Genomic DNA, 26,374 nt, shown 5'->3' with positions numbered 1-26,374 from the left:
CAAGGGCCCCAGAGCAGGCAGGGAGTGGGGGTGTGGAGGGGGCGGGCGGGCTGGCTGGGGTCATCTCAGTCCTCATGCTGTCAACTGCTAAAGCCTCAGGGTGCCTGGCCCCGCTGTCCCATCGTGCAGCCCTTTACCCAGTTCCCTGGGAAGCCTGGGTGGAGAGGCCGGAGCAAAGGTCTGGGGCTGAACATGCCTTAACTGGAGGCTGGCCTGCTCCAGGGCCCCCGTGGGGAGGTGCAGGGCCGGGAGGGAGGGGGTCCTGAAGAGGCTTGCAGTTTCCCTGGTGCACAGCCCCATTACAGGCCCTTCAGGAAATGTCCCTGGAGGCTGTGAACTTGGCCCACACCAGCCCATCTCAGCCCCCTCAGCTGCTGGCCAGCCCAGCTCCACTCCCAGTTCGGTGCCAAGCCTTTCCAGCCCGCTCCATCCAGCCCACGCAGCTCTCTCTCCTCTGAACTCTCACATACCCATAATTACAACTGACCATACTTTCCAAAGCAGAAATCAAGAAACCACTGAACAAAAGGATTTCTGGGCTACTTCTGAGTGTCAGAGGCAGCCTGGGAGATGTAGTTTGGATGCAGAGGTATTCAAATCTCCGAGACACGTTGATAGTTTTTTGGGATGACTACTATATTTATCATATTTTATTAATAAATCAAAGCCATCCTAGGAGATGTGTATTGGGCACATGCCACCCCATACCACTGTTAACTGTTGACTGGACACTTTAGCCTGGCAACTTCCTAGCTGTGTGGCCCTGGGCAAATCACTTGACCTCTCTGAGCCTCTGTTTCTTCATCTGTAAAATGGGAATAAACATGACCCCTTTACAAGGCTGCTGTAAGAATTCCACAGGACAACCAAAGTGCTAATGTCGGGCACTTATGAGGTGTAAGTACCACTTCTTCCTTTTCTCCCAGGACTATCCACCCAAGAGCTCACACACCAAGCGAGTGAGCTCTCCAAAGACCCCTGGGGAGAATCAGACACAGGAGAGACCTGCCTGCAAAAGGTTCCAATGCATTCCTGGATCCTGCACTGTCCGAGCTGGGAGGGATCACCTCGTTTATCAGACGGGGAAACCAAGTCCCAGAGAAGGGAAGTGAGCATGTTATGGGGAACCAACCAGACTTGGAGGGCCTGGGTTCAATCCCGTCTCTGACACTTCTGGCTGCTGGGTGACTTTATCACTTTGAGCCTCATTTTTGTGCCTCCCATACCCCCATAATGCTGGATTAATAATTACGGCTGGGCGCAGTGGCTTGCGTCTGTAACTCCAGCACTTTGGGAGGCCGAAGCGGGTGGATCACGTAAGATCAGGAGTTTGATACCAGCCCGGCCAACATGGTGAAAACCTCATCTCCACTAAAAACATAAAAAGTAGCAGAGCATGGTGGCACGCGCCTATAATCTCAGTTACTCGGGGAGCTGAGGCAGGAGAATCACTTGAACCCGGGAGGCAGAGGTTGCAGTGATCTGTGATTGCGCCACTGCACTCCGGCCTGGGCGAAAGCGTGAGGCTCATCTCAAAAAAAAAAAAAAAAAAAAGCTGGATTATGTATGCAGAGTGTTAAGAACGGTGCTTTAGGGCAGCTGTGAGAAGAGAAAGGAGCCTCCCAGCAACTTGATGGCAGAGGCAGATCCAGGACCCAGCCTCTTGGTTCCTAACACAGGGTCATTTACCTTTCACGAAGCCACCTCCTCCTCTCCTTGGGGCAAGGATTCTCAAAGGCCGGGATAAGCGGCTACACAGATGAGGCCTCTGGGAGGGTGGCAATGGGCTAGGACTTTGTGGGGGTGCTAATCAGGGCCAGAGCCCTCAGTCTCAACCTCTGGCACCCAGAGCTGTTCCCTCCAGCCTGTCTTCAAGCCCCAGTCAGACAGGCTCAGTCTAGGAAATGGCAGGAAGGGCTGGCAAGCGAGGGATGCGTGTCCTTGGCAGGAGAACGCGACATCACAGGGACTCGGGTTACCGGAAATGGTAAATCTCCCCACTGCCTGCCACCTCCGACCAGGAATGTCTGCTGCCCCAGGGAACATCCTGTCCACCTGCCCTCAGACAGCCTAGGGATGGCCAGGAACCTGGACCCACTCTCTGCTCCCTGCCCCACCCCCAAGCCTCAGGTTAGCTGCCGGGTCCCCCCAACCAAAGGGTACCTGTCATTCTGGGGCAGTGAGCCTGGCTGTAACTAACTGACTAATCCCAGGGAAGGAGCCATCCTAGGAAATGTGTGTTGGGCACGGGGAAGAAGGAGAAGGCTAGAAGGGGAAACCCCCAAAAGATTGAGAGTTACCCCCAAATCTGATCCATCCAATCCCATCATACGTGGATTCTGAGTCCCTAGTTTGGATGAAGGCTCTGATCTTGTTAACCCAACACAGGAGGCAGTACAGTGTGAGCTCTGGGTGGGACTAACCCGTCCGGAGGCCTGGCTCTGCCGCTTGCCAGCTGGGTGGCTCTGGGCAAGGCACTGCAGCACCTTCCACCCTCATCTCTAATACATAAGTGACAGCAGCCTGTGACAGGAACCTGTGAAATTCGTGGCACTAAGCTGTGAGTCATTTGGCCCAGGACCTGATGGGTAGAGAGGGCCCAGTAAACAGTGGCTATTAGGTATTGGGAAGTATTAGAAAGAGAAGGGGAAAAAAACAGTAATCGTTATAGGAGCAGGTACTATGAGCCACACAATATTCTCTGCCCTTGATGGGGCTGACCTTCTAGTAGGAGACAGATGGACCATAAATTAATACCCCAAATATACATGTCAAATGGTGAGAGCGCTGAAAAGAAAGCACAGCAGGGTAAGGGGACGGGGAGTGGCCCGTTGAGAGTTGCTATTTCCCTGGGTACAGAGGGTGACGCTGACAGAGTAAGTCAGGTACATGCTTAGAGGAAGAGCACCCAGGCACCAGGAGCAGTGCCTATAAAGACCCCAGAGGCAGGAGGATCCTCAGAATGTTTTGGAAACAGCCAGGAGGCTGGTTATCTAACCCCCATGACTGCCCTGAGAGCTACGTGTAATTGTCTCTATCCCCCGGAGGAGAATCTGGCAGGGCCAGGATCCGACCCTCCACAGCCAGGTGTCCAGATCCGACTCTCCTCAGAGCTCCCATGGGGAGTGACAGAAAGGGAGAAAAGCGCAGGTGTCTGAGTCCAAGCTCTGATTCTTCCAGGGACTGGTCATGTGATCTCAGACCAGCTGCATCTCCTTGTAGGGCCTCAATGTCCTTGTCACTCATGGGCTAGACTTGTCTATTTCATCCACTTCGCAGATGATGTGCCCAAAAGGAAGGGGAGGAGAAAGTATGGTGCTGGGAGGTGACCTTGAGCTTCTCTGGCATCTCAGGCCAAAGTTCCTCCCCAGGCAAGTGTGAATGTCAGGTGCAGACCCTGTCCCCCTGAACCACCCAGAGCAACGACCTGCCTGACCCCCAAGAGCTCACATCCTGCCTATGCCTGCCTGGGCCTTGTCCCACTCAGCACCCAGAGCCCAGCCACAGCCACAGCCTCTGTCCTACACTCTGGTTCTGGGTGTCAGACATGCCCCTCACCCCAGGGCCCAGCCCAGGACCGGCTCCTTGTGTTCCTGACCAGGTGGAGGGTCCATGATTGGCTTTTGTTACCAAGGGTGCCAAAGCGGGCCAGCCCTCACGGGCACCCGGCCAGATCCCGGGGCCCAGCCAAGTGCAAACAGCACGCTTGGCGCCCTGATACGGGCGCGTTAGAGCGGGCAGGCTGCCCACTGCCCCCGTCACAACAAACCATCATCTCCGCCCCCCTAAGGGGCCCAGGCAGCCGGCACCTCTGCTGGGAGCTGGGGACTAGGGACTGCCAGGGGAGGCCTCCTCCCCCTCTCCCACTGGGAATGGGTAGTGGGAATTTCAGAGCCTGGACATGGAGATTCCAGATGCCAGCAGCTGAAAGGGCAGATACGCAGACAGGCTGCAGGGAGCACGTGGGAAAATGACAGGGGCAGAGGAGGTGGATGAAGGCAAGTCACGGAGTTTTTAACATTATGGGTGGGGTCAGGCAAAGGGAGAGTGAGAGGCTGCCGAGAAGAAAGCAGGAAGGGCCCAACAGAGAGAGGAGCAGCAAGAAGAACCAATGAGAGCCGGAACGGTTCAATATGGGACAGGGGACCAGCGATAATGACCACAGCAACTCCTTCCAGCAATACCCAGCAATTAACATAAACAGCACTTCCGACAGAACTTTCTGGTGCAATGGAAATGTTGCATGCCTGCACTCATCCAGTAAGATAGCTACTGAGCACTTCAAATACAGCTAGTGCCACCAAGAAACTGAATTTTTTGCTGGGCATGGTGGCTCACACCTATAATCCCAGCACTTTGGGAGGCCGAGGTGGGCAGATCACCTGAGGTCAGGAGTTCAAGATCAGCCTGGCCAACATGGTAAAACCACATCTCTGCTAAAAATAAAATTAGCTGGGCATGGTGGCGGGCGCCTGTAATCTCAGCTACTAGGGAGGCTGAGGCAGGAGAATTGCTTGAACCCAGGAGGCAGAGGTTGCAGTGAGCTGAGATCACACCACTGCACGCCAGCCTGGGTGACAGAGCAAGGCTACATCTCAAAAAAGAAAAGAAAAAAAAAAAAGGCCTGGCATGGTGACTCACGCCTGTAATCCAGCACTTTGGAAGGCCGAGGCAGGCAGATCATGAGGTCAGGAGTTGGAGACCAGTCTGGCCAACATAGTGAAACCCCGTCTCTACTAAAAATACAAAAAATTTGGCCGGGTGTGGTGGCTCACGTCTGTAATCCCAGCACTTGGGAGGCCGAGGCGGGTGGATCACAAGTTCAGGAGATCGAGACCATCTTGGCTAACACGGTGAAACCCCCGTCTCTACTAGTAACACAAAAATAAAATTAGTAGAGCATGATGTTGCGTGCCTGTAGTCCCAGCTACTTGGGAGGCAGAGGCAGGAGAATGACATGAAGCTGGGAGGCGGAACTTGCAGTGAGCTGAGATTGTGCCACTGTACTCCGGCCTGGGCGACAGAGCAAGACTCCATCTTAGAAAAAATAATAATAATAATAATAATAATAATAATAAATAAATAATACAAAAAATTTGCTGGTGTGGTGGTGTGTGTCTGTAATCCCCGCTACTCCAGAGGCTGAGGCAGGAGAATTGCGAGAACCCAGGAGGCAGAGGTTGCAATGAGCCGAGATCACGCCATTGCACTCCAGCCCAGGCGAAAGTGCGAGACTCTGTCTCAAAAAAAAAAAAAAAAAAAAAAGAGAAACTGAATTTTTATTTAAAACTTTATTTAATTTTAAATTTTGCATGAAATAGTCATGTGTGACTAGCAGTTACCATATCAGACAGTGCAGATTATGCCATAATTGATCCTAGGTCAAGCCTGGAGGTGGAGCTATCTCCATTTTACAAAGGAGGAAACTGAGGTTTGCCAAGGCTGCATAGCTGTAGGCCGCAGAGGCAAAATCAGAACCAGGCCTGGCCCTGCCACAGGGCTCCCCACCCATGGTTATTGTCAACGCTGGAAACAGCTAACGGAAATCGAACATGTGTGGTGATAAGGCTGCCTCGTTAATCAAGACATTAAGTCTGTCTGCTTTTGGCCTGAATTCTGTCAGCTACACCAGTTATCACATGCTGACCAGAAGTTCTGACCGCCTGTTTACAAAGGTCTTTGATTTTTTGACACTAAGAAAGGGCAGAATGGCTGGGCGCGGTGGCACATGCCTGTAATCCTAGCACTTCGGGAGGCTGAGACAGGTGGATTGCTTGAGCCCAAGAAGCTTGGGACCAGCCTCAGCAGCACGGCAAGACCCCATCTCTATGAAAAACACAAAAATCAACGAAGTGTGGTGGTGTGTGCCTGTGGTCCCAGCTACTCGGGAGGCTGAGATGCGAGGACCACTTGAGCCCAGGAGGTCAAGGCTGCAGTGGGCCATGATTGTGCCACTGCATTCCAGCCTGGGTGACAGAGCAAGACCCTGTCTCAAAAATAAATAAATAAATAAATAAATAAATAAATAAATAAATAAATAAGACAGGGCAGAATGGGGATGGAATAATCCCAGCTGGTCGAGAAGCCATGTCTTTAAGAACACTAGGAATCTTCAATGGCAAAGAAGCTGGGCTTGGCCTTCTCCACCTGGCTACCCTGACCCTACCAGCCCCCTGAGGCTCCTAAGAACTGGGCGACACCCACTCAGGGTAACACAGCGCACATCTGCTTGCCTCTAGGCCTTTAGTCATGCAGTTCCCTCTTCTTGGAATGTTGTTCCCACGCCCCTCGAGCTAATCTATCCATCCTTCAAGGCCCACTCAATCACCACCGCCACTCTAAAGATTTTTTGGAACCCCTATAAAGACATCCTTCTCCCTACAAGTATGTAGATTTAATTTGTACCTCGGAACACTAGAGATTCAGTCTTAATCATAATCACTTGAGTTCACGTCTCTTCTCTCCTGTTGGAACCAAAGCTCCTTGGGGACAGACACTAAGTTTTTTTTTATCTTTTAAACATAAATATATACATATATATAAAACCTTTAGATACTTCCTAATGTCCAGCAGCTAGGGGATAACAAACAAATACTATGTTGAACTGAATGATAATATTGGCTTATCAGTTTGGGGACTCAATTTCTTATGGCTCTTCCCGAGTCTCCTGTGATCCCAGGAGAGGAGTCCAGACCCTTCTCTGCACTGAACTTCAATTTGTACCTCTGTAAAATGGGGACAATAGGCCGGGCGCGGTGGCTTACGTCTGTAATCCCAGCACTTTGGGAGGCCGAGGCACGCAGATCACCTGAAGTCAGGAGTTTGAGACCAGCCTGGCCAACATAATAAAACCCTGTCTCTACTAAAAATACAAAAGTTAGCAGGGTGTGGTGGTGCACACCTGTAGTCCCGGCTTCTTGGGAGGCTGAGGCAGGAGAATCACTTGAACTTGGGAGGAGGAGGTTGCAGTGAGCCAAGATGGTGCCACTGCACTCCAGTCTGGGCAACAAAGTGAGACTCTGCAGTGGGGGGAAAAAAAGGAGGGGTGGGACAATAACAGTACCTACCTTATTGGAAGATTATTTGTACTTACTATATTTATTTAACACTGTGTGCTGGGTACTTGACAAACATTGAGTTATCTTCATAACAACCCCACAAGATCCGTATTATTATTACTATCCTCATTTTATACAGGAGGGAAGTGATGGTGAAATTAAATAGATCAAAGAGCTAATGCAACTCAAGTGCTCAGTATAGTGTGTGGCACATGCTAGCTACTAAATAAACTGTATTAACAGTTGTGGAGTTTTTTCCTGAATAATAAAGGTCTACAGAATTAGGGGAAATTGAGGAGACTTCCCCAGGGCTGAGCACGTAGTCAGCGTTCTCCAAATATTTGCTGCTAGACTGTATCAGTCCCAGATGTACCAGTGATAGGTGGGGGGGACCCTAACTAAGCCCAGGGCCGCCCCTCTCTGACTCCCCTCCCCACTGGGCTCCTCCCCTCTCCTCTGATCTATAGAGCAATGGCTGCTCCCTGTCCCACAGGCCATGTCAGTAGAGAACCTCTTTCCAGCCCCCATCTTTCCCCAAAGACAGGCAGCATGGAACGACTTTGGGGAAATGACCTTTGTCCGGCTGTGCCGAGCCTGCAGGTGAAAGGAGACAAGAAAGTGTGATTAACTCTCAAAGGGGCTGGGGGCGGTGACTCACGCCTGTAATCCCAACACTTTGAGCGGCCAAGGCTGGCGGATCACTTGAGGTCAGGAGTTTGAGACCAGCCTGGCCAACATGGTGAAACCCTGTCTCTACTAAAAATACAAAAATTAGCTGGGCGTGGTGGCGGGCACCTGTAATCCTAGCTACCTGGGAGGCTGAGGTAGGAGAATTGCTTGAACCCGGGAGGCAGAGGTTGCAGTGACCCAAGATTGCACCATTGCACTTCAGCCTGGGGGACAGAGCAAGACCCTGTCTCAAAAAGAAAAAAAAAGTTTCAAAAGCAGGTAATACTCTCAACTTTCTCCAGTCCTGTCAGGGGTTTTGACACCCTATTCTTCGCTGAACCCCCACCTGGACCAAAAAAAGGGAAGAGGGGAAGAATCTGGGAAGAATATGATCATTGACGGAGTTTCTATGGCGGTCATCTCTCCAGGGGCGGTTTTCAGGATGAAATGAGACAGCAGACGGAAAGCAGCCCTTCTCCAACTTTGACAAGCACATGAGTCACTTGGAGATCTGGTCGGCATGCAGATTCTGAGTCAGTAGGTCCAAGGGGGGCCAGAAACTCTGCATTTCTGACAAGCTCCCAGTTGAGGCCCGGGCTGCTAGTGTCTAGACCACCCTTGGAGCTATAAGGACATAAAGGGATGACTGCCACGCAGTAGGCCCTCCATAAAAGTGAGCTATGCCTTTGTTTCTTGTGATTTGATCTATAAGAAACTCTCCTAAGGGAATGGTGTGAGCCTGGAAGGCGGAGGTTAAAAAAAAAAAGAAACTCTCCTAAGGGATTGGAACTGTTTTTTCTTTCCTGAGACAGAGTCTTGCTCTGTTGCTCAGGCTGGAGTGCAGTGGCACAATCTTGGCTCATTATAACCTCCGCCTCCCGGGTTCAAGCGATTCTCCTGCCTCAGCCTCCCAAGTAGCTGGGATTACAGGCGTGCACCACCACACCCAGCTAATTTTCATATTTTTAGCAGAGATGAGGTTTCACCATGTTGGCCAGGCTGGTCTCAAACTCCCGGCCTCAAGTGATCCGCTGGCCTTGGCCTCCCAAAGTGCTGGGATCACAGGTGGCTGAACTGTTTTTCCACTGCTGCTAATACTGAGGTCCAGTGACGTTGAGGGGTTTTGCCCAAGCACAGAAGGCTAGAAAGAGGCAGAGGCAGGATTCAAGGCCAAGTCTGCCAAGCCATGCTTCTCATGCATCACGCCACCCTAAACCCCACCCGCCTCGAGTAGCAGCCACAGGCGTGGAGCTGAAGACACCCCGGCCCTGCCCCTCATGCCAGTCACCGGATCCTTGCTGGGTCAGTCAGGCCTCCGGGCAGAGGCCCAGGCTCTCTAAAAAGAGGCCTTGGGCCATCACTTTCACTCCACTAGCAGCTGCTTCCAGTGGTTACCCCGACATCGCCTTATAAAGTGGCCCAAGCTGCTCTTTTCCATGCTGCAGTTTAATTTTATATGGAGTGAACTGACCGTCCTCTCTGCAGCCTCAGCCCGACTGCTTCACACATTCCTGTTGGAGCAACATTACCTAATTTAACCATAGCCCCTGCTCTCTGGGACTCTCAAAATAGCAGCCTCCAGGAGGGGAAAATGCCCTAATGTTATCAAAATAAAACAGTTCTCCCTCCTCCCCCACTCTTGGCCTTCGCCAGCCACAGGACCCAGCCCAAGGAGGAATCCAGGCTGAGAGGTCTAAGGTGGGCCCAGCGTGCCTGAAATCTCTGCTAAGCCCCTGTTCTCTTCATCCTTCCAGCCCTTTCCTACATGCCCTCTTCAAACATGTGTCTGGGATCTGCCTATGCCTCCTCACCCGCCCCCCCCACCACCCCCCCGCAAATCTTCCAGCTCATCCCCAACGGCCACTGTCGCCCTGGTTACCCAGGACGAAGATTCAATTTCCCTTTCTACTAATAACAAAAACTATGATGGTGATATAACAATTGCTGCCATTCCCCAGGTATTAATTGTGAACTAAATACCTCCCTCCCAGTGGCTTGCTGCCATTGCAAAGTAGGGATTAGCATTCTCTTCTTTCAGATAAAGAAGCAGCCCCTTAGAAAGGTAAAGTGACTTGCCCAAGGTCATACAGCCCAGAACTGGCAGAGTTGGGGGTTGGAAGCCAAGCCCAGCTGCCCCAAAGAGGCTAATCATCACACCAGGACTCCTGTGCAGGGTCTGAGCCTGGGAGAGGAGGAGTGCAGGATTTTCTGAGCTAGAAGGGGCTTGCTTGCCTCGTGTATTATTGCAGGGTCTGTTCATACAGCTGCCACCAAACCACAGGGCCTGTTATTATACCAGAGTTCACATTGCACCTAGATCCTGTGGGCCCTAAGACTGTCCCCAGGACCCCAGGTGCACAAGCAGCCTGTCAATATGTGACTCCAAGCCCCTGCTTCCCTGGCCCACGCACCCCAGAGCAGGCTGCCACATTAAAGCAGGGAACACTGGACTACTGACATACCTCGGGTGCAACCAGTGGTTAAGGGGGCTGGGAGGGCCCCCTCCTCTGCTCTCCCACTCACCCAGAGTAATCATTAACCAGGGCAGAGCCAGAGCGGAGAGCAGGCAGAAGCCTGGGCTGCGGCACCCCCAGCATCCGCTCCTCCCCACTGAGTGCCTCCTGGGGCCACTTCTGTAGCCCAGCTGGCCTGGTGAGGCCTCTGGCAGTGAAGAGGGAAAGCTTGGACCACCGGCTGTCCAGGAAGGCTCAACCTGCTATCCCAAGGGAAGGTCCCTGAGGGCACTGACAGAGCCTTCGGCCCCCTGCACTCACACCCCTTCCCATCTTGCTCCCCTCCCAACATTATGAAGATCCCGTAAGAAAACAGTGTTGGAGGAGAGGATGGACTCTGGGACTTAGGGCCTTCCCATAGCAGAGGTGAGGTGGCAGGTGGGGTTGCAGGGGGACACACAATAGAACCGAGACGCAGAGGTTTATCTAGGACCAAGTACCAGGGGCCCTCTCGAAGGAGGAAAAATAAAATCACAAAATAATAGCTCCTGTTATTTATCAACTGCCTATAGGCTATTTATATGATCTCTAATCTTCACCAAAACCCTGCAATGTAGGAACTGCCATTCCTACCTGACAGAGGAGGCTCAAAGAGGCGAACCCACCAGCCCAGGGTCGCACAGCAATAAGTGATGAAGCTAGGACAGGTCTCAGGACCATGCCTCCTGCCCACGACACTGTCCCAAAGTACAACCTGCAGAATGAAATGGTGCAGAATTGATGGACGGGAGCTAACAGCCACAGCAAGGAGGCTCTGGGCTCTTTTCTGGGCTGTCTGAAGCCTTTCAGCTCCTTAGCCAGGGTCCTCCTGGTCTTTCTAAAACCAAGTGTCCTGGGCTTAGAAACCCAAACTATGGGCCGGGCACGGTGGCTCAAGCCTGTAATCCCAGCACTTTGGGAGGCCGAGATGGGTGGATCACGAGGTCAGGAGATCGAGACCATCCTGGCTAACATGGTGAAACCCCGTCTCTACTAAAAAATACAAAAAACTAGCTGGGCGCGGTGGCAGGCGCCTGTAGTCCCAGCTACTCAGGAGGCTGAGGCAGGAGAAAGGCATGAACCCGGGAGGCGGAGCTTGCTGTGAGCTGACATCCGGCCACTGAACTCCAGCCTGGGCAACAGAGCGAGACTCCGTCTCAAAAAAACAAAAAAAGAAACCCAAACTATGAGAGGGCAGTGGAGAGGGCAGGAGAGAGGCCTGTTGCTAGAGAGGGCGCATCCCCCCCATTTGAAGTACCAAGTAAAGGTGGCCCCCAGGGCTTCTAGTACCTGTCAGGGCACAAGGTGGTTCTTCTGGGAGATGAGCGGGAGGTGTAGGGGGAAGGAGGAAGCACCTGAAGCCAACGTGAGGTGGGGCCTCTTGGAGGAAGGTGGCCCTGCCTAAAACCCCCCTGCCTAGGAGGCCACAGTCCTCCCAGCTAGAGAATTCCCTTCAATTGCTCAGGTGAAACCAGAGGTGGGGCCCAAGCCGACTGAAAGCTTTGATCTTATCACACATTCCTGTCCCAGCCATCCCCGTCCCCCCTCCTCGACCCCTACCAGGGAGGTGGGAAGCCAGACTGACTTAATTAACCCTTTCCTCCCATTTCCTCCCATGTCCTCAAGTCGAATCCAGGCTTGAACTGACCTGTTTCCCCCATCCCGCCCCCACCCCCACCCCAGGAGTTAGGGAGAGAAAAAAAAGGGAGGAAAGTGAAAAGTAGGTACCCCAAGACTGCATCCCTCATTTAATCCACTCAATGCCAGGGAACCCCAAACCTGGGCTCTGTGGGCAGCTTCCATTTCTCCTAAATGAAAATAACCAGACACAGCCGGGCACAGTGGCTCACACCTGTAATCCCAGCACTTTGGGAGGCTGAGGCAGGCGGATCACCTGAGGTCAGAAGTTCGAGACCAGCCTGACTAACATGGTGAAACCCCATCTCTACTAAAAACACAAACATTAGCCGGGCCTAATGGTGGGCACCTGTAATCCCAGCTACTCGGGAGGCTGAGGCAGAAGAATCGCTTGAACCTGGGAGGTGGAGGTTGCAGTGAGCAGAGATCATGCCATTGCACTTCAGCCTGGGTGACAAAGCAAGACTATGTCTCAAAAAAATAAAATAAAATAACCAGACTCAACATAAATAGCCCTCGCTATTTTGCACATCCATGAGCTCATCTGAGACTCATAATAAAATTGGCCTGCTCTTCTCTCTGCTGCTGTGGGCCCTCCCCCTGCCCTCACCCAGGGGAGCTGGCCCCCAGGTCCTCTCCTCCCACAGGCTCATTGCAAGGGAAACAGACTCACCAATGGGTGCTGAGACCAAGTCACAAAGACTCGAGAGATCTCCCAGATCTTCCCTAGCCCAGAGCCTGGCACTTGGGAGCTGGGGTTATGCCTCCGTCTCCCAGATGAGAAGTAGCTCAGAGAGCAGGGAACAGCCAGGCACAGAGGAAGGTGGAAGCTGCCTGCAGCGTTACTAGATCTACTGGAAGAAATTGGAGGCATGGTCCCTACTACTCTCTGGATGCCTTGGATCTTGTCGGAGAGGCAGGATTTGTAAGCTGTATGTGTCCAACACAACTCAAAGTCCAGACAATAGCAGAGCGTCAGGGGAAGGAATCAATGGCATCAATGAAGGAAGATATGGGATTGGTAATGTGGTGGGCTCCTTGAGGTGTCTACCACCCCAGGCTCCAGAAAATGGAATGCCACCAACTCTTGGGGGTAGTGAGCAGTTCTCTCCAAGAACTCAGGGTCCCTTTCTTCTGACTTGGAAGGTGGCCAACAAGCAAGAAAGGAGCCCATTTTATGAGTAGGAAAACTGAGGCCCAGGGAGGAGGGATGGTAGCTGGCTGGTGACCAAGTGGATGCCCAGGCCTTAACCTCTTGCCTCCCTGGTCTCACCAGCAATGAATGTCACCTCAGCTATCTTGGGGACTTCCTCTTATTCTTTCCCAACTTTAACAACTCTGGCAGCAGGCGAGTGTCTTCCTGCTCTCGCACATGCAACAACAATGCGGACAATGTGAGTCCAGGGACAATGGGGACAACTGGACCCTTGCCACAATGCTTTCCTCCTCTACCAGCCAAATCAGACTTGCTCTTTAAGCCCCATTTCCTCTAGAAAGTCCATCCAGATCACTCATGCCCAATCAGTCTTTTCCTTCCCCTGACACTCTGCTATTGTCTGGACTTTGAGTTGTGTTGGGCACTTACAGCTTATGAGTCCTGCCTCTCCAACAAGATCCAAGGCATCCAGAGACTAGGGACCGTGCCTTCAACTTCTTCCAGGAGGTCTGGGGATGCTGAAGGCAGCTTCCACCTTCCCCTGCACCTGACTATTCCCTGCTCTCTGAGCTACTTCTCATCTGGGAAATGGAGGCATAACGCCAGCTGTACAGGGGGACTGATAATGCAGATAAAACAATAAGCGCAATTGCAGGCACACAGCAGGTCCTCAGGCAGTGCTAGCTGAATATGTGAACAAATGAGTGGACAGAGGGATGGATGGAAGGATTCTTGAAGCTTCCACTGCACAGGGCTGTTGAAACAATATAAGGCGGGACTTGGATGTAGATTTCACCTGGCAGCTGAGTCATGTGCTTCTTTCTCTGCCTTGTATTTCACTCAAGCCCCCAGTATGAGGGAGACACAGGGCTGGCTCCGACCAGGCCCCGCTCAGGAAAACTCACTGAACTCCCAACAGGGCAAAACCTGCAGGCCCCACAGGGAGCTTGGGACCTAACTGAGAAGAATCAGGGTTCCCAGGGGTCTCAGTCAAAGGGAAGGCCACATCCATCTCTCTGAGGAACATTATCACTGGGTTGAAATGGAAGTCAAAGGGCAAAAAGGCACCCGAGTCTGCGAAGCAGGAACTGGCAAAGCCCAGGTGGCAGACATGCAGCCTCCTATAACCCTTTGCCAAGGCCAGCCTGGACCCACCTTCTCCACACAGCCCTCCCAGAATTCCCCTCTCTGGACATAACAGGCTGGACCCACTGGGGAAAACAATGACGACTTGGGAGTCTGACAACCTGGGCTCCATTCCCAGGTGTGGCGTGTACTGGGTGGATGAAGGGCCAGCCATTCCCCCTAGTTTTTTTTTTTTTTTTGAGACAGAGTATCTTTCTGTCACCCGGGCTGGAGTGCAGTGGCACAGTCTTGGCTCACTGCAGCCTCCACCTCCCAGGTTCAAGCGATTCTCCTGCCTTAGGCTCCCAAGAAGCTGAGACTACAGGCATGAGCCACCAGGCCAAGCTAATTTTTGTATTTTTAGTGGAGATGGGGTTTTACCATGTTGTCCACGCTGCTCTCGAACTCCTAGCCTCAAGCAATCTGCCTGCCTAGGTCTTCCAAAGTGCTGGGATTACCAGTGCAAGTCTGGCCCCCAACTCCCCCTCTTGATGCCTCAGTTTCCCATTCTGCAAAATGGAGATATAATGCCAACTTCAAAAGATTGCTGTGAGTATTATATGAGATAATGCCTGGCAAGAGCCCAGTGGGAGGCTTGGCTCTAAAGAGGGTGGCGGTTTTAACGGGAAGGTGTCAGCACTCAGGGAACCTGGCGACCTATGTGACTGAGGCCACTGGGGAGGAGAACTTGCAAGTCCCAGGACAGGGAAGAGACTGGTCTGTCCCCAGGAAACTCCTGGGTTTCTGTTCCTCTGGCCTGAGGGTCATAGGAAGGCAAAAGGCAGGAGAGGATGAAGAGCTATGAAAGTGATAGAGGCTGCTGGGCGTGGTGGCTCATGCCTGTAATCCCAGCACTTTGGGAGGCTGAGGCGGGTGGATTACCTGAGGTCAGAAGTTCGAGACCAGCCTATTCAACATAGTGAAAGCCCGACTCTACTAAAAATACAAAAATTAGTCGGGTGTGGTAGTGCATGCCTGTAATCCATAACCCCAGCTACCCTGGAGGCTGAGGCAAGAGAATCGCTGGAATCCAGGAGGCAGAGGTTGCAGTGAGCCGAGATAGCACCACCGCACTTCAGGCTGGGAGATAGAGTGAGACTCGGTCTCAAAAAAAAAAAAAAAAAAAAAAAAAAAAAAAAAAAAGATAGAGTAGAGGCCACTAGGGCTGGGATTTATGAGGCCAGAATTTCAATCCATCCAGCCCAGCGAGGGTTCCAAGAAGAGGCATGATCCCAGTTCCCAACTATTTGAAAATTGGAAACGCCAAACAAGGAGAGGGTTGAGTCAGCTGGGGTTAGTTAGGAGGGGAGCCCAGGACCAGGAGGTGGGGGCCGGAGCTGGCTTCCTGGGAGAGAGGCATGGGCAGGCGCGGGGAGTGGGGAGGTGGGGGCAGGGACCCGGAGGTGGGCTGGGAAGGGGCCAGAGGCAGCTGGGAATCCCAGCCCCACCCGTGGAGAAGCATCTGTGGGGTGACCCAAGGCCACCTCTGAAGTCCTCCCCAGGCTCAGGCCCCAGCCAGGCCTCCCCTTCCCCACTGACTGGAATGGGAGAAAGATGGGGAAACAGTCCAAACGTTAAAAAACACCTAGGTGTGACCTGCCTGGTGGGGAGGGGACACATCTCTAACCCACAGCCCAAACCCAAAGCATAGGAGGGGGTGGGGCGAGATCGCCAGGCCTGTGTGTCTCTCTCTCCTGAGTCCTGCTGTTTCTCTGAGCCCACGGGAGCCAGATTCAGAATCAAGCAGCCCCACACCCCACCAAGTAAGGACCAACTATGGGTTTGCCCAGAGCTTCCCAGGCAAGGTCCTGCCTCTTCCAGTGTAGGCTGGAGCAGGGATAGGGCTAGGATGGGGTCCCAGGACGTCCCCCACCCTCCCGCCGTCGCTACCCTCAGGATGCATGAACATCCTTTCTGCACCCATGGGAGCCACTTGGCCACATCTCCTGTTGCTCAGAGCCCACCAACTGCACACATCTGGGAAGGGGACAAGGCGTCCAAAGGCTCCAGCCTTTCCCAGGCCACACCCTGGGGTGTACCCCCCTCCTTCTCCCAGTCCAGGAAGGAGCAATCAGGGTGGAAGGGTGGACTCTGTCCTACAGCTGCGGCCTCGGTAGAGGAAGGAGGGGCAGTGGCAGATCAGAGGCAGTTACACCCAGAGCTCTGAGACTGAGAAAGAGGCCCAGGGAATGGACAATCCCTTACACAGCCATTCATTCAACAAGCCTAGTACAGGACCTGGGTCATAGAAAAGGCGTGCCCAGCTGGGCCCTGGGAACCCTGCCTCAGATACTCCACCGGCCTTGCCTTTAGCAGGAACAAGACTTAGTGCAATCACAGAGTGTCAAATACCTGCCGCATTCCAGGCACTGAGACTTCACAACCACCAGGAAGCAGGCCTCCCCATTTCACAGTTGACTGAGGCTCAGAGAGGTAAAGCAACTTGCCCAAGGTCACAGAGCCAGTCAGGGCTGGGCCAAGACGTGAAGGCAGGGCCTTTTGAGCCCACATCTTTCCCTTGACCATAGTGCCCAGGGAAGGGGCTCTGAAACCAGTGAGGACACAGACAAGTCAAAAATGGCAGAGTGGTCATCCCAGCTTGTCCCACATCTGGGGCCCTGCAGAGAGCATGGCTGGGCAGGCAGCTTCCAAGTACAGGGGCCAGAGCACGCCCCTTTCCAATCTCAGCAAGGAACCTGGCCCTTCTTGGCCTGCTGGCTTCCTCAAAGCCATTAATTTGTTCACTTGAATTTTTTTGTTTGTTTGTTGTTTTGAGACAGAGTCTCCCTATGACGCCCAAGCTGGAGTGCAATGGCATGACTCAGCTCACTGCAACCTCCACTTCCCAGGTTCAAGCGATTCTCCTGCCTCAGCCTCCCGAAAGCTGGGACTACAGGCATGCACCACCACACCCAGCTAACTTTTTTTTATTTTTAGTAGAGATGGACTTTCACCACATTGGCCAGGCTGGTCTCGAACTCCTTACCTCAAGTGATTTGCTTGCCTTGGCCTCCCGAAGTGCTGGGATCACAGGCGTGAGCCACTGCGCCCATCCTTTATTCACTTGAATTTTTTTTTTTTTTTTTGAGACGGAGTTTTGCTCTTGTTGCCCAGGCTGGAGTACAATGGTGCGATCTCGGCTCACTGCAACCTCCGCCTCCCGGGTTCAGGTGATTGATTCTCCTGCCTCAGCCTCCTGAGTAGCTGGGATTACAGGCATGCGCCACTATGCCTGGCTGATTTTTTTTTTTACTATTATTTTTAGTAGAGATGGGATTTCTTCATGGTGGTCAGGCTGGTCTCGAACTCCTGACCTCAGATGATCCGCCTGCCTCAGCCTCCCAAAGTGCTGGGATTACAGGTTGTGAGCCACCTCATCTGAATTTTTAACATGTTCACCTACTATCTGCCTAGCACCAGGCAAACAGCAATGAACAAAGCCAAGTCCCTGCCCTCATGGAGCTTCCACTCTAGATGAGGGGGTAAGAATAAACCTATAAGCCATGAGCTCCGGCTGTGGAGTTCTAAGGCAGAGTCTGCAACTCCACAAATGAACACTCAGCAAGATCTCCTCCACCTACACCACAAGCCAATGCAGAGGCCCCAGCTTGGGCGGGGACGGGGGAGCTCCTGGCTGGAAATGGGTAGAGGGATGACTGCCAGGCATGTGAGCCAGTCCAACCCCCACCCACGCTGTCCCCTCCATCACTTTCCATTCTTTTTCTCTCTCTTTTTTTTTTTTTTTTTTTTTTTTAAGAGACAGGGTCTTGCTCTATCACCCAGGCTGGAATACAGTGGCAAGATCATGGTTCACTGCAGCCTCCGCCTCCTGGGCTCAAGTGAGCCTCCTACCTTGGTCTCCCAAAGTGTTGGGATTACAGGTGTGAGCCACCACTCCTGGCCCACCTGCCCCTTTTTTTTTTTTTTTTTAAGAATTTTTATTGTCCAAACAAAAGATCGTAAGAGAAGACACAAAATAAATTAACTGTTCTGAGAATTCTGGACTCCATCTCCTGCCATTCTTGATCTTCCTCCTAAGCCAGCTCCTCCTGGAGTTCTCCCATCTCAGGTAGTGGCAGCTCCATCCTTCGGGATGCTGAAGCCAAAGACTGTGGAGGCATCTCGGACTCCTCTCTTTCCGTCCCACCCCACATCCAACCCACTAGCAAATCCTGGTGACCCATCTTCAAAATGTACTGGGGATTTAACCACCTCCCACTTCTGTGGTCCTGGCTCGAGCTCCCATTGTCTGTCCTGGGTCACGGCCTCCTTGCCCTTCCCCTGGACCCTCCCGGTGCTCCTCTCCACACAGCAGCCAGAGCAATCCTATGTAACACCAGGCCCCTTCAGTGACTTCTCAATTCACTCAGGCGCAAATCCAAGGTCCTTCCCATGGCCAAGGCTCTGCCAATCACCCTCTGCTACCCCCCTGCCTGCTGTGTCCACCACATTCCCCCTCACTGATGTTGCTCCAGCCCCACGGGCCTCCTTGCTTTTCCACAGACATGCCAAGGACACTCCCACCTCTGGGCCTCTGCACTAGCTGTGCCCTCTGCCTGGAATGCCCTTTCCATTGATATCTGTGAGGCTTACCCGCTCATTTACTTCAGGTCTCCTTCAGTTCAAATTTATCTTATCAGAGGCTTTTCCTACCACCCCACCCTACCCCGCCTCATCACTCACTGCCCTCTTCCCTGTTTTATTTTTTCTTCTGAGCACTTGTCACCACCTGTTGTATTTCATTTATTGTCTGTCTTTCTGCACTAGCTATAATGCAAGTTACATGAGAGAAAGGAATCTGACATTTTTATTCTCTGAGGTAACCTCAAGATCTAGAACAGGCCGGGTGCGGTGGCTCATGCCTGTAATCCCAGCACTTTGGGAGGCCAAGGTGGCCGGATCACTTGAGGTCAGGAGTTCAAGACCAGCCTGGCCAACATGGTGAAACCCCATTTCTACTAAAAATACAAAAATTAGCTGGACATGGTGGTGTGCGCCTATAATCCCAGCTACCTAGGAGGCTCAGGCAGGAGAATCTCTTGAACCTGGGGGGCGGAGGTTGCAGTGAGGCGAGATCATACCACTGCACTCCAGCCTGGGCAACAGAGTGAGACACCATTCAAAAACAAAAAAACAAAAAACGATCTAGAACACAGTCAGACACAAATAAATTAACATAGAAGATGCCCCACAAATATTTGTGAAATGATTTTTTTTTTTTTTTTTTTTTGAGACAGAGCCTTGCTCTGTCGCCCAGGCTGGAGTGCAGTGGTGCAATCCCGGCTCATTGCAAGCTCCACCTCCTGGGTTCATGCCATTCTCCTGCCTCAGCCTCCCGAGTAGCTGGGAGTACAGGCGCCCACCACCACGCCCGGCTAATTTTTTGTATTTTTAGTAGAGACAGGGTTTCACCGTGTTAGCCAGGATGGTCTCGATTCCTGACCTCGTGATCCACCCGCCTTGGCCTCCCAAAGTGCTGGGATTACAGGCGTGAGCCACCGCGCCCGGCCTGTGAAATGAATTTTAACAAATGCTTAATCACATACATCATTTGTTCATTCATTCATTCAATACACTCTGTAAGGCTTTGTGCACCAGATACTCCCCCTAAAACCCAGAGCAACAGAACACCCTCCTCCATGGCTCAGGGAATGGGCTCTGGTCAGGAGCTAGGAGCTGGTCCTAAGGCTATCTCAGGATGCCACAGATGCCCCCAGGGATGCTCTGAGGTCCCTGCAGGCCTGGCACAGATGAGCATCATGGAAGGGAAGGGAGGGTGGTTCTGGGGGCAGCGAGACTCAAAGGCCCCACAATCCCAGGCCTCAAAGAGCCACCTTGTTCTCAGGGCTTTCATGACAGCACCCCCAACCCAGCCACCCCCAGCAGCCACGAGCCACACCCCTCTCAAGGCTGCTATTGACACAGCCCTGACGCCACCGGGCTGGGCAGTGAGGCCGGCGGCTCCCCGCGAAGTGAGTTCCACACATACTTCTGGGTTTCAGTCAGCCAGCTCTGGGCGCTGGGGCAGCTGGCCCTGGGAGCAGGAGGGGGTGGCAGGGCCAAAGAGGCCAAGGCCCAGGCCGAGGCAACATTCCAGCAGGGCCGGGACCCTCGGTGCAGCCTCCCTCTTCTTGGCAGGAGCAGGAGCGAGAGGAGGGAAAGGCCAGGGTAGGCCCTGGGACGGGGAGAGGTGGGCCCAGCAGATCCTTGGGAAGCTGCCGGGGAACCGAGTCATATTCACTTCCTCCTCCAGCCTGACCCCTTGCAGCTGGGACTGGATTGGGTGGAGGGGAGGGGGGCAACAGGCCAGGGCTGGGAACCCTTCCCATATACCCCAAGTGGTCTGAGGGTGCAGATCCCACACGTCTGGCCTCCAAGTGGCCTCTGAATCATTGCTCCAGATCTTTCCATAGCCTGGGCAGGCCCTCCTGCCCTCCCTCCTGAGCCTCTCACCCCAAGGCCAGGCAGCCCTTGAAGCTGTGCAGACTCATGCTAAACCTTGAGCCCCCAGGGAACAGCCAGAAAAAAACAGTGCAGGCTCCATGCAGGACAACCAGGAGGGTGCTCTTCCCCTTCCCCCACCAGCAGCATGGCAGGGGCAGGGGCCCCTGACCTCCCACACTAGGCAGGGCCAGCCTGGCCCACTCAGGCCTAAAAGCCCCTGGATAAATTCCACTCCCTGTAGAGTCCCGGGGACTATCTGAAGAGGACACTAATGAATTAACAAACCTAAAAATGACCACCCTAGAGTTTAGTTCCTAGGCTTCCCCAGCCCAGGCACAGGCATCCCCAGGAGACCCCATGGACACTGAGGCACACCCACACTAAAGAGCTTCTGTTCCCAAGCCAATCCTGATATTCCTTGCCTGAGGTAGCCCCTTTACTACTTGAGACCAGAGTTCTTAATCAACATCAGTGACAAGTTGTAGCAATATCTACTGACTGCCCATTACACGCACATGGGGCAGTAGGTGGAGTGATTAGGAGAGCTTCGTCTGGATTCAAAACTTGGCTCATAGCATCTCTGAGTGTGTGGATATGTAAGCCACTGGGCAAGTTACGTAACCTCTCAGTGCCTCAATGTCCTCTGCTTAGAGAATGGGGATCAGGTTAGTAGCTATAGCTTAAAACATTCAACAAATATATTCACTAAGCATTTACTACCTGCCAGGTGCTAAAGACACAGCAGAGGACAAAAACAGATGAGATCCTGTTCTCGTGGAACTTAAACTGAGCAGGAGGAGGCAGACAAACACATAAACAAATACAGACAAATACAGGTCAGATGATTGTGAGAACAAAAATAAAGCAGTTTAAGGAGACAGCCATTATGGGCAGAGTGGTAAGGACCTGAAGAAGGAGAGGGAGCGGGTCATGTGGATATTACAGGGACAAGTGTTCCAGGCAGAAGGAACAGCAGACGCAGAGACCCTAAGGTGGGAGTGTGTTTCACATGCTCAAGAAACAAGAACGGTCAGGCGAGGTGGCCCATGCCTGTAATCCTAGCACTTCGGAAGGCCGAGGTGGGAGGATAGCTTGAGTTAAAGAGTTCGGGACCAGCCTGGGCAATATAATGAGACCCCATCTCTATTTGTTTTAAATTTGTATATTCATCGGAAAAGAAAAGGCTGGGTGCAGTGGCTCACGCCTATAATCCTAACACTTTGGGAGGCCGAGGGGGGTGGATCATTAGAGCCCAGGAGTTTGAGACCTGCCTGGGGGAACATGGCAAAACTCTGTCTCTATAAAAAATACAAAAATTAGCCAGGCGTAGAGGAGGGTGTCTGTAGTCCCAGCTACTCAGGGGGCTGAGGTGGGAGGATCACCTGAGCTCGGGAGGTTGAGGCGGCAGTGAGCTGTGACTGTGCCACTGCACTCCAGCCTGGGTGACGGTGTGAGACCCTGTCTCAAAAAAAAACAAACAAACAAACAATAGAAAATAAAAAAGAAAAGACCGGTGTAGCTGGAGGAGTTTGAGAGGGGCAGGTGGCAGGAGGCCGGGTCCTGCAGGGCCTCGTAGGCTATATTAAGTCAGGGGCTGGGACCTAATTCTGAGCACCGCAGGGAGGTGGTGAGCAGGAAACACAGGTGAATGGGAGGATTCGCTGAGAAATTCAGAGCAGACAGTGGGTGCTGGGTAAGTATGAAGTACCCGTATTACTTTGTCATCATCCAGCCTGGCACCCCAAGAGCTCCTTCCTCTCTATTTTGCTCACACGTCTTCCAGGCCCTGAACCCAGTCACCTCCTGCCACCTTCTTTCCACCGTCTCCCGGGCAAGGCCTCAGACCCACAGATCCCAACTTGTCTGCACTCAGCCTGAGAACAGGCCTGGGCCAAGCCAGGCAGGGGCCACAACTCCCCAGACACGGGGAACTGGGCCTAAGGGATGGGGGGTGGTCCACCTCCGCCCCTTCCAGCCTCCACCCCGCAGACAGACCCGCAACCTGCCCTCCTTCCCTCCAGGAAAGTCCAGGACACACTCAAAACCCCATCCTGTCCTGGCTGCAGGTATGGAGTAGGCTAGTGTCAGAGGACAGAGCAGCTGGCTGCGTGGAGGGGAGGGCTGAGGGACCGCCAGGAAGGGGAGGCTCCTCCAGTTCAGCTGGCAGCCTCCCCAGCGAGGAAATCCAGCTGAGGCAGGAAACAGGTATCTCAGCGACTTCCCTCCTCGGCCCTGGAAAACACCTTAATCACCACCGGCTCCCTCAAGACGCCTGTCCCCTGCAGGGCCGCCCCAAAGGGGTCAGCAGGCCAAGGCCTGCCGAGTCACCCAGGCCCAGCCCCCTCCTCCAGCAAGCCTCCTCACCTCCCAACAGCTGAAATTACACCCACACTTAATCACAGACCAGCTTCCTACGGTCCTGTCCCCCGTCCCAGGGAGGTCTTGAGCTCCCTAAGGCCCATCTCACCCTGCTCCTGTGCCCAACCCTTCCCCATCTGCCACTGGCTCCGGACTGAACTGAAGGGCAGCAGGCAAGGAGGGTCCAAGGCGTGCTGGGACTCTCGGCTAGGAACTGATCTCATTTTTGACTTGCAACAAACTCCTCAACCCCACTGTACAGACGTGGAAACTTTAAGGCTGAGAGAGGAATTTGCCCCAGATCACACAGCCAGAAACGGCAGCCCTGAGACTCAACCTTGGGTCTATAAGACTTCAGGGGAAGGCAAGGCATGGTGGTTCATGCCTATCAGGCGAGAGGACCACTTGAGGCCAGGAGTTTGAGACCAGCCTGGGCAACAAAGTGTGACGCCCTCTTTTTTTTTTTTTTTTGAGATGGAGTCTTGCTCTGTCACCCAGACTGGAGTGCAGTTGCACGATCTCAGCTCACCGCAACCTCCGCCCACCGGGTTCAAGCAATTCTGCAGCCTCAGCCTCCTGAGTACTTGGGACTATAGGCACGTGCCACCATGCCTGGCTAATTTTTTGTATTTTTAGTAGAGACAGGGTTTCACTGTGCTGGCCAAGCTAGTCTCGAACTCCTGACCTCATGATCTGCCTGCCTCGGCCTCCCAAAGTGCTGGGATTACAGGCGTGTGCCACCACACCCAGCCCCCAAAAAACTTTTTATTGTTTTGAGATGGAGTCTCACTCTGTCACCTAGGCTGGAGTGCAATGGTGTGGTCTCGCTAACTGTAACCTCCGCCTCCCGGGTTCAAGTGATTCTCCTACCTCAGCCTCCCGAGTAGCTGGGACTACAGGCGTATGCCACCACACCTGGCTAATTTTTGTATTTTTAGTAGAGAAGGGGTTTCACTATGTTGGCCAGGCTGGTCTCGAACTCCTGACCTCGTGATCTGCCCGCCCTGGCCTCCCAAAGTGCTGGGATTACAGGCATGAGCCACCGCACCCGGCCTGAGAAACTTTTTGAAAAGAATTTTATAAAGAGACTTCAGGGGCCAAGCTCTTTCCAGCCCACCACCAGCAGCCTGGGGTGGGACAGCGACCGTCCATGTGTTGCTGAGAAGGCTCTCTAATCCCACAGGATTGGAGCTGCCTGTTTATTTGTCTAAATTACAGTCCACCAGCCTGTGAGTTTTGGGAAGGCACAGACAGGGCCTGTCCTTGCTGGTCCACACCACCCCAGCCCCTAGCATCGCACCAGGTTCATTGGTTCACTGGCACACAGTAGGTGCATGGCAAATATCTGCCCAAAGAACGAACCCCTGTACTCCCGGTGACTGCCATGGAATGTCGCTCAGTGATTATCTGTTGAATGAACAAGTGAATGAGATGATCTGCCGCGGTCCAGGAATGTCTGTGGAAATTCCTCATGCACACAGCAAACAACTCCACCCATCGCCATCCTACCGCGCCTGGGCACGGAGGCACGGAGGAGCCCCTCATCAGGGGGCAGAGCTGGGGGAAGGTCAGGAAAGACCGTTGGGCCTCGGAAAACATCCCACGTGCTAAGTTGGTGCCTTGGGAAAAGTAAAAGTCAGGGCTGGGAGTGCAAGTTCAGGTCAAGACTAGGGAGCTACTGGATGGCCCTGCTGAATATTTCGGGGTGAGAGGCTGAAACAGGAGGACAACAGAGGAGGCTGCCCAGAGTGGGGGTGGGGGAGGAGAAGTGCTGGGTGGGTGGGGCAAGAGCAGTGAGGAGCCAGGTCTGGGTGGGTGGATGACGAGTGACTCAGGAGGGCAGAGGTGCGACCAAGCCAGCAAGGTGAGGCCAGGCAGGCAGTCCCTGGGTAAACACCAGCCTGGTTAGAAAAGTCCCTGTCTTGGCTCAGAGAACAGGGGGGCAGGTATGCGGACTGCCTAGGAGCACCTCAAACAGAGTGGGGTTGGCTCTGTGGCTCCCCACGGTAGGCTCGGCTCCCCAGATGTGCCCCCACCCACATCTGCCACTAGCTCTCTGCCCATTGACCCCGCCCAGTCCTCCTCAAGTTCACTCAGGTCCTCAGGGCCTCTACTGGCCAAGTGCCTTCTAAGCCTCAGGATTCCTGAACCTAGAATTCCCTTTTCCTCCACCTAAGCTCAGAGTAGGGGACTAGACTGCAAGGGCAGGCCTCTCCCTGCCTCTAGGAGACCTGCGAAGAGGAAAGCTGGGGAACTCGGGTCCCCTAAGGGTGCACTGCATCCCTTCCCCACACACTTTGCAGCTCATTCCACCCGGTCCAGCAGCGCCCTGCAGCTATGTATTTTGAGACCGTGTATTTTGAGTTCCCTTGACCCACGTGGGGCTGGCCTCAGAGAGGTTAACTAGCTTGCCCCAGGTCACAGTTACTCAGTGAAAGGCAGGGATTGATTCAACTCTTGGGCTGTATGACTCCAAGGCCCGTGGGTGTTCCACACAAGCTTCAGCTCTGTCCCAAAAGTTTTGCTTGTGCCTACCTGGCTCCAAGCTCCCCCAGGTGATAGACGGCGTGGTAAAGTTTCAGCGAGACTCATAGGGTCCCCATCACCACTGAGTGGCCCTTCTGCCAAGCTGGCGCAGAAGGGTTCCCTCGTCCTGCCAAGTTCCCACCCTGCTCAAAGTTTCCCCTCCTGGTCCCCAGGAATGGTAGGCCGGACCATGCCCAGCGAGACTCCGACACTCGGCAACGTGGCCGAGAGACCCACGGGCTCCCACGCGGGCCAATCCCGCCCCCGGCCCCACGCAGGGTCCCGACTGGTGGTCCCCCTGGATTAGCCCCATGCCGCAAGGCGGCGCCGGCCCAGGGTCCCCGGCGGGCGCCGCCGTCCCGGGCCAGAATCCCCGCCGCGCAGCCTTGGGCGCCCCAGCCAAGTTGGCGGGCGCAGCGAGCGGGACCCGGACGGCCCCAGCCCGACCGCCTCCCGCTCCCCGCCCCTCAGCCCCGCACACTCACCGCGAGCAGCCGCCCGTGCAGCAGCAGCGCCAGCAGCAGCGCGCCCGTCGCCCGCCGCCCCATGGCCCGGCCCGCGCCGCTCTCTCGCTCGCTCTGCGCCGCCCGCTCGCCGGCCAGCTCTGGACAGCGCGGCCCGCTCTCCACCGCCCTCTTTCCTCCCCGCCCGCCCCGCCCCGCCCCCGCGGCGCCGGCCCCGCCCCCGGACCGCCCCTCCCCGGAGCGCCAGGCCCCACCCCCGGACCGCCCCCGGGCCGCGGGCTCTGCTCGCCCCAGCCGGCCGCGCAGCCCACTGGGCCTTTGTCTGGGCCCCCAGCCCCCTCCGCGCGAGCCGCTGCCCGGCCCGGCTCCCCGCCAAACCCGGCCTGGAGTGTGGGATGGGACGGGGCGGGGGACCGGGGGCCTGGGACCCGGGCATGGTATGGG

The 26,374-nt window shown here is 54.0% G+C and overlaps 1 protein-coding gene across 8 annotated transcripts in view; it reads right to left on the bottom strand.

The window, feature by feature from the left end:
* LOC105494393 (heparan sulfate proteoglycan 2) overlaps window positions 1–26,053 on the bottom strand; it is a 116,832-nt gene extending 90,779 nt beyond the window's left edge. For all 8 annotated transcript variants that reach the window (XM_024796759.2, XM_071098926.1, XM_071098914.1 and 5 more), the window contains exon 1: window positions 25,952–26,053. In XM_024796759.2, the coding sequence (XP_024652527.2) occupies window positions 25,952–26,014 (63 nt within the window). In that variant the 5' untranslated portion in view covers window positions 26,015–26,053. The remainder of the gene's footprint in view (window positions 1–25,951) is intronic.
* Window positions 26,054–26,374: the final 321 nt, after the last annotated feature.

Source organism: Macaca nemestrina, chromosome 1 (genome assembly GCF_043159975.1).
Source record: "Macaca nemestrina isolate mMacNem1 chromosome 1, mMacNem.hap1, whole genome shotgun sequence".
Lineage (NCBI taxonomy): Eukaryota > Metazoa > Chordata > Mammalia > Primates > Cercopithecidae > Macaca > Macaca nemestrina.
Note: the sequence above shows the minus strand (reverse complement) of the source record. Positions and strands in the feature narration are given on the sequence as shown.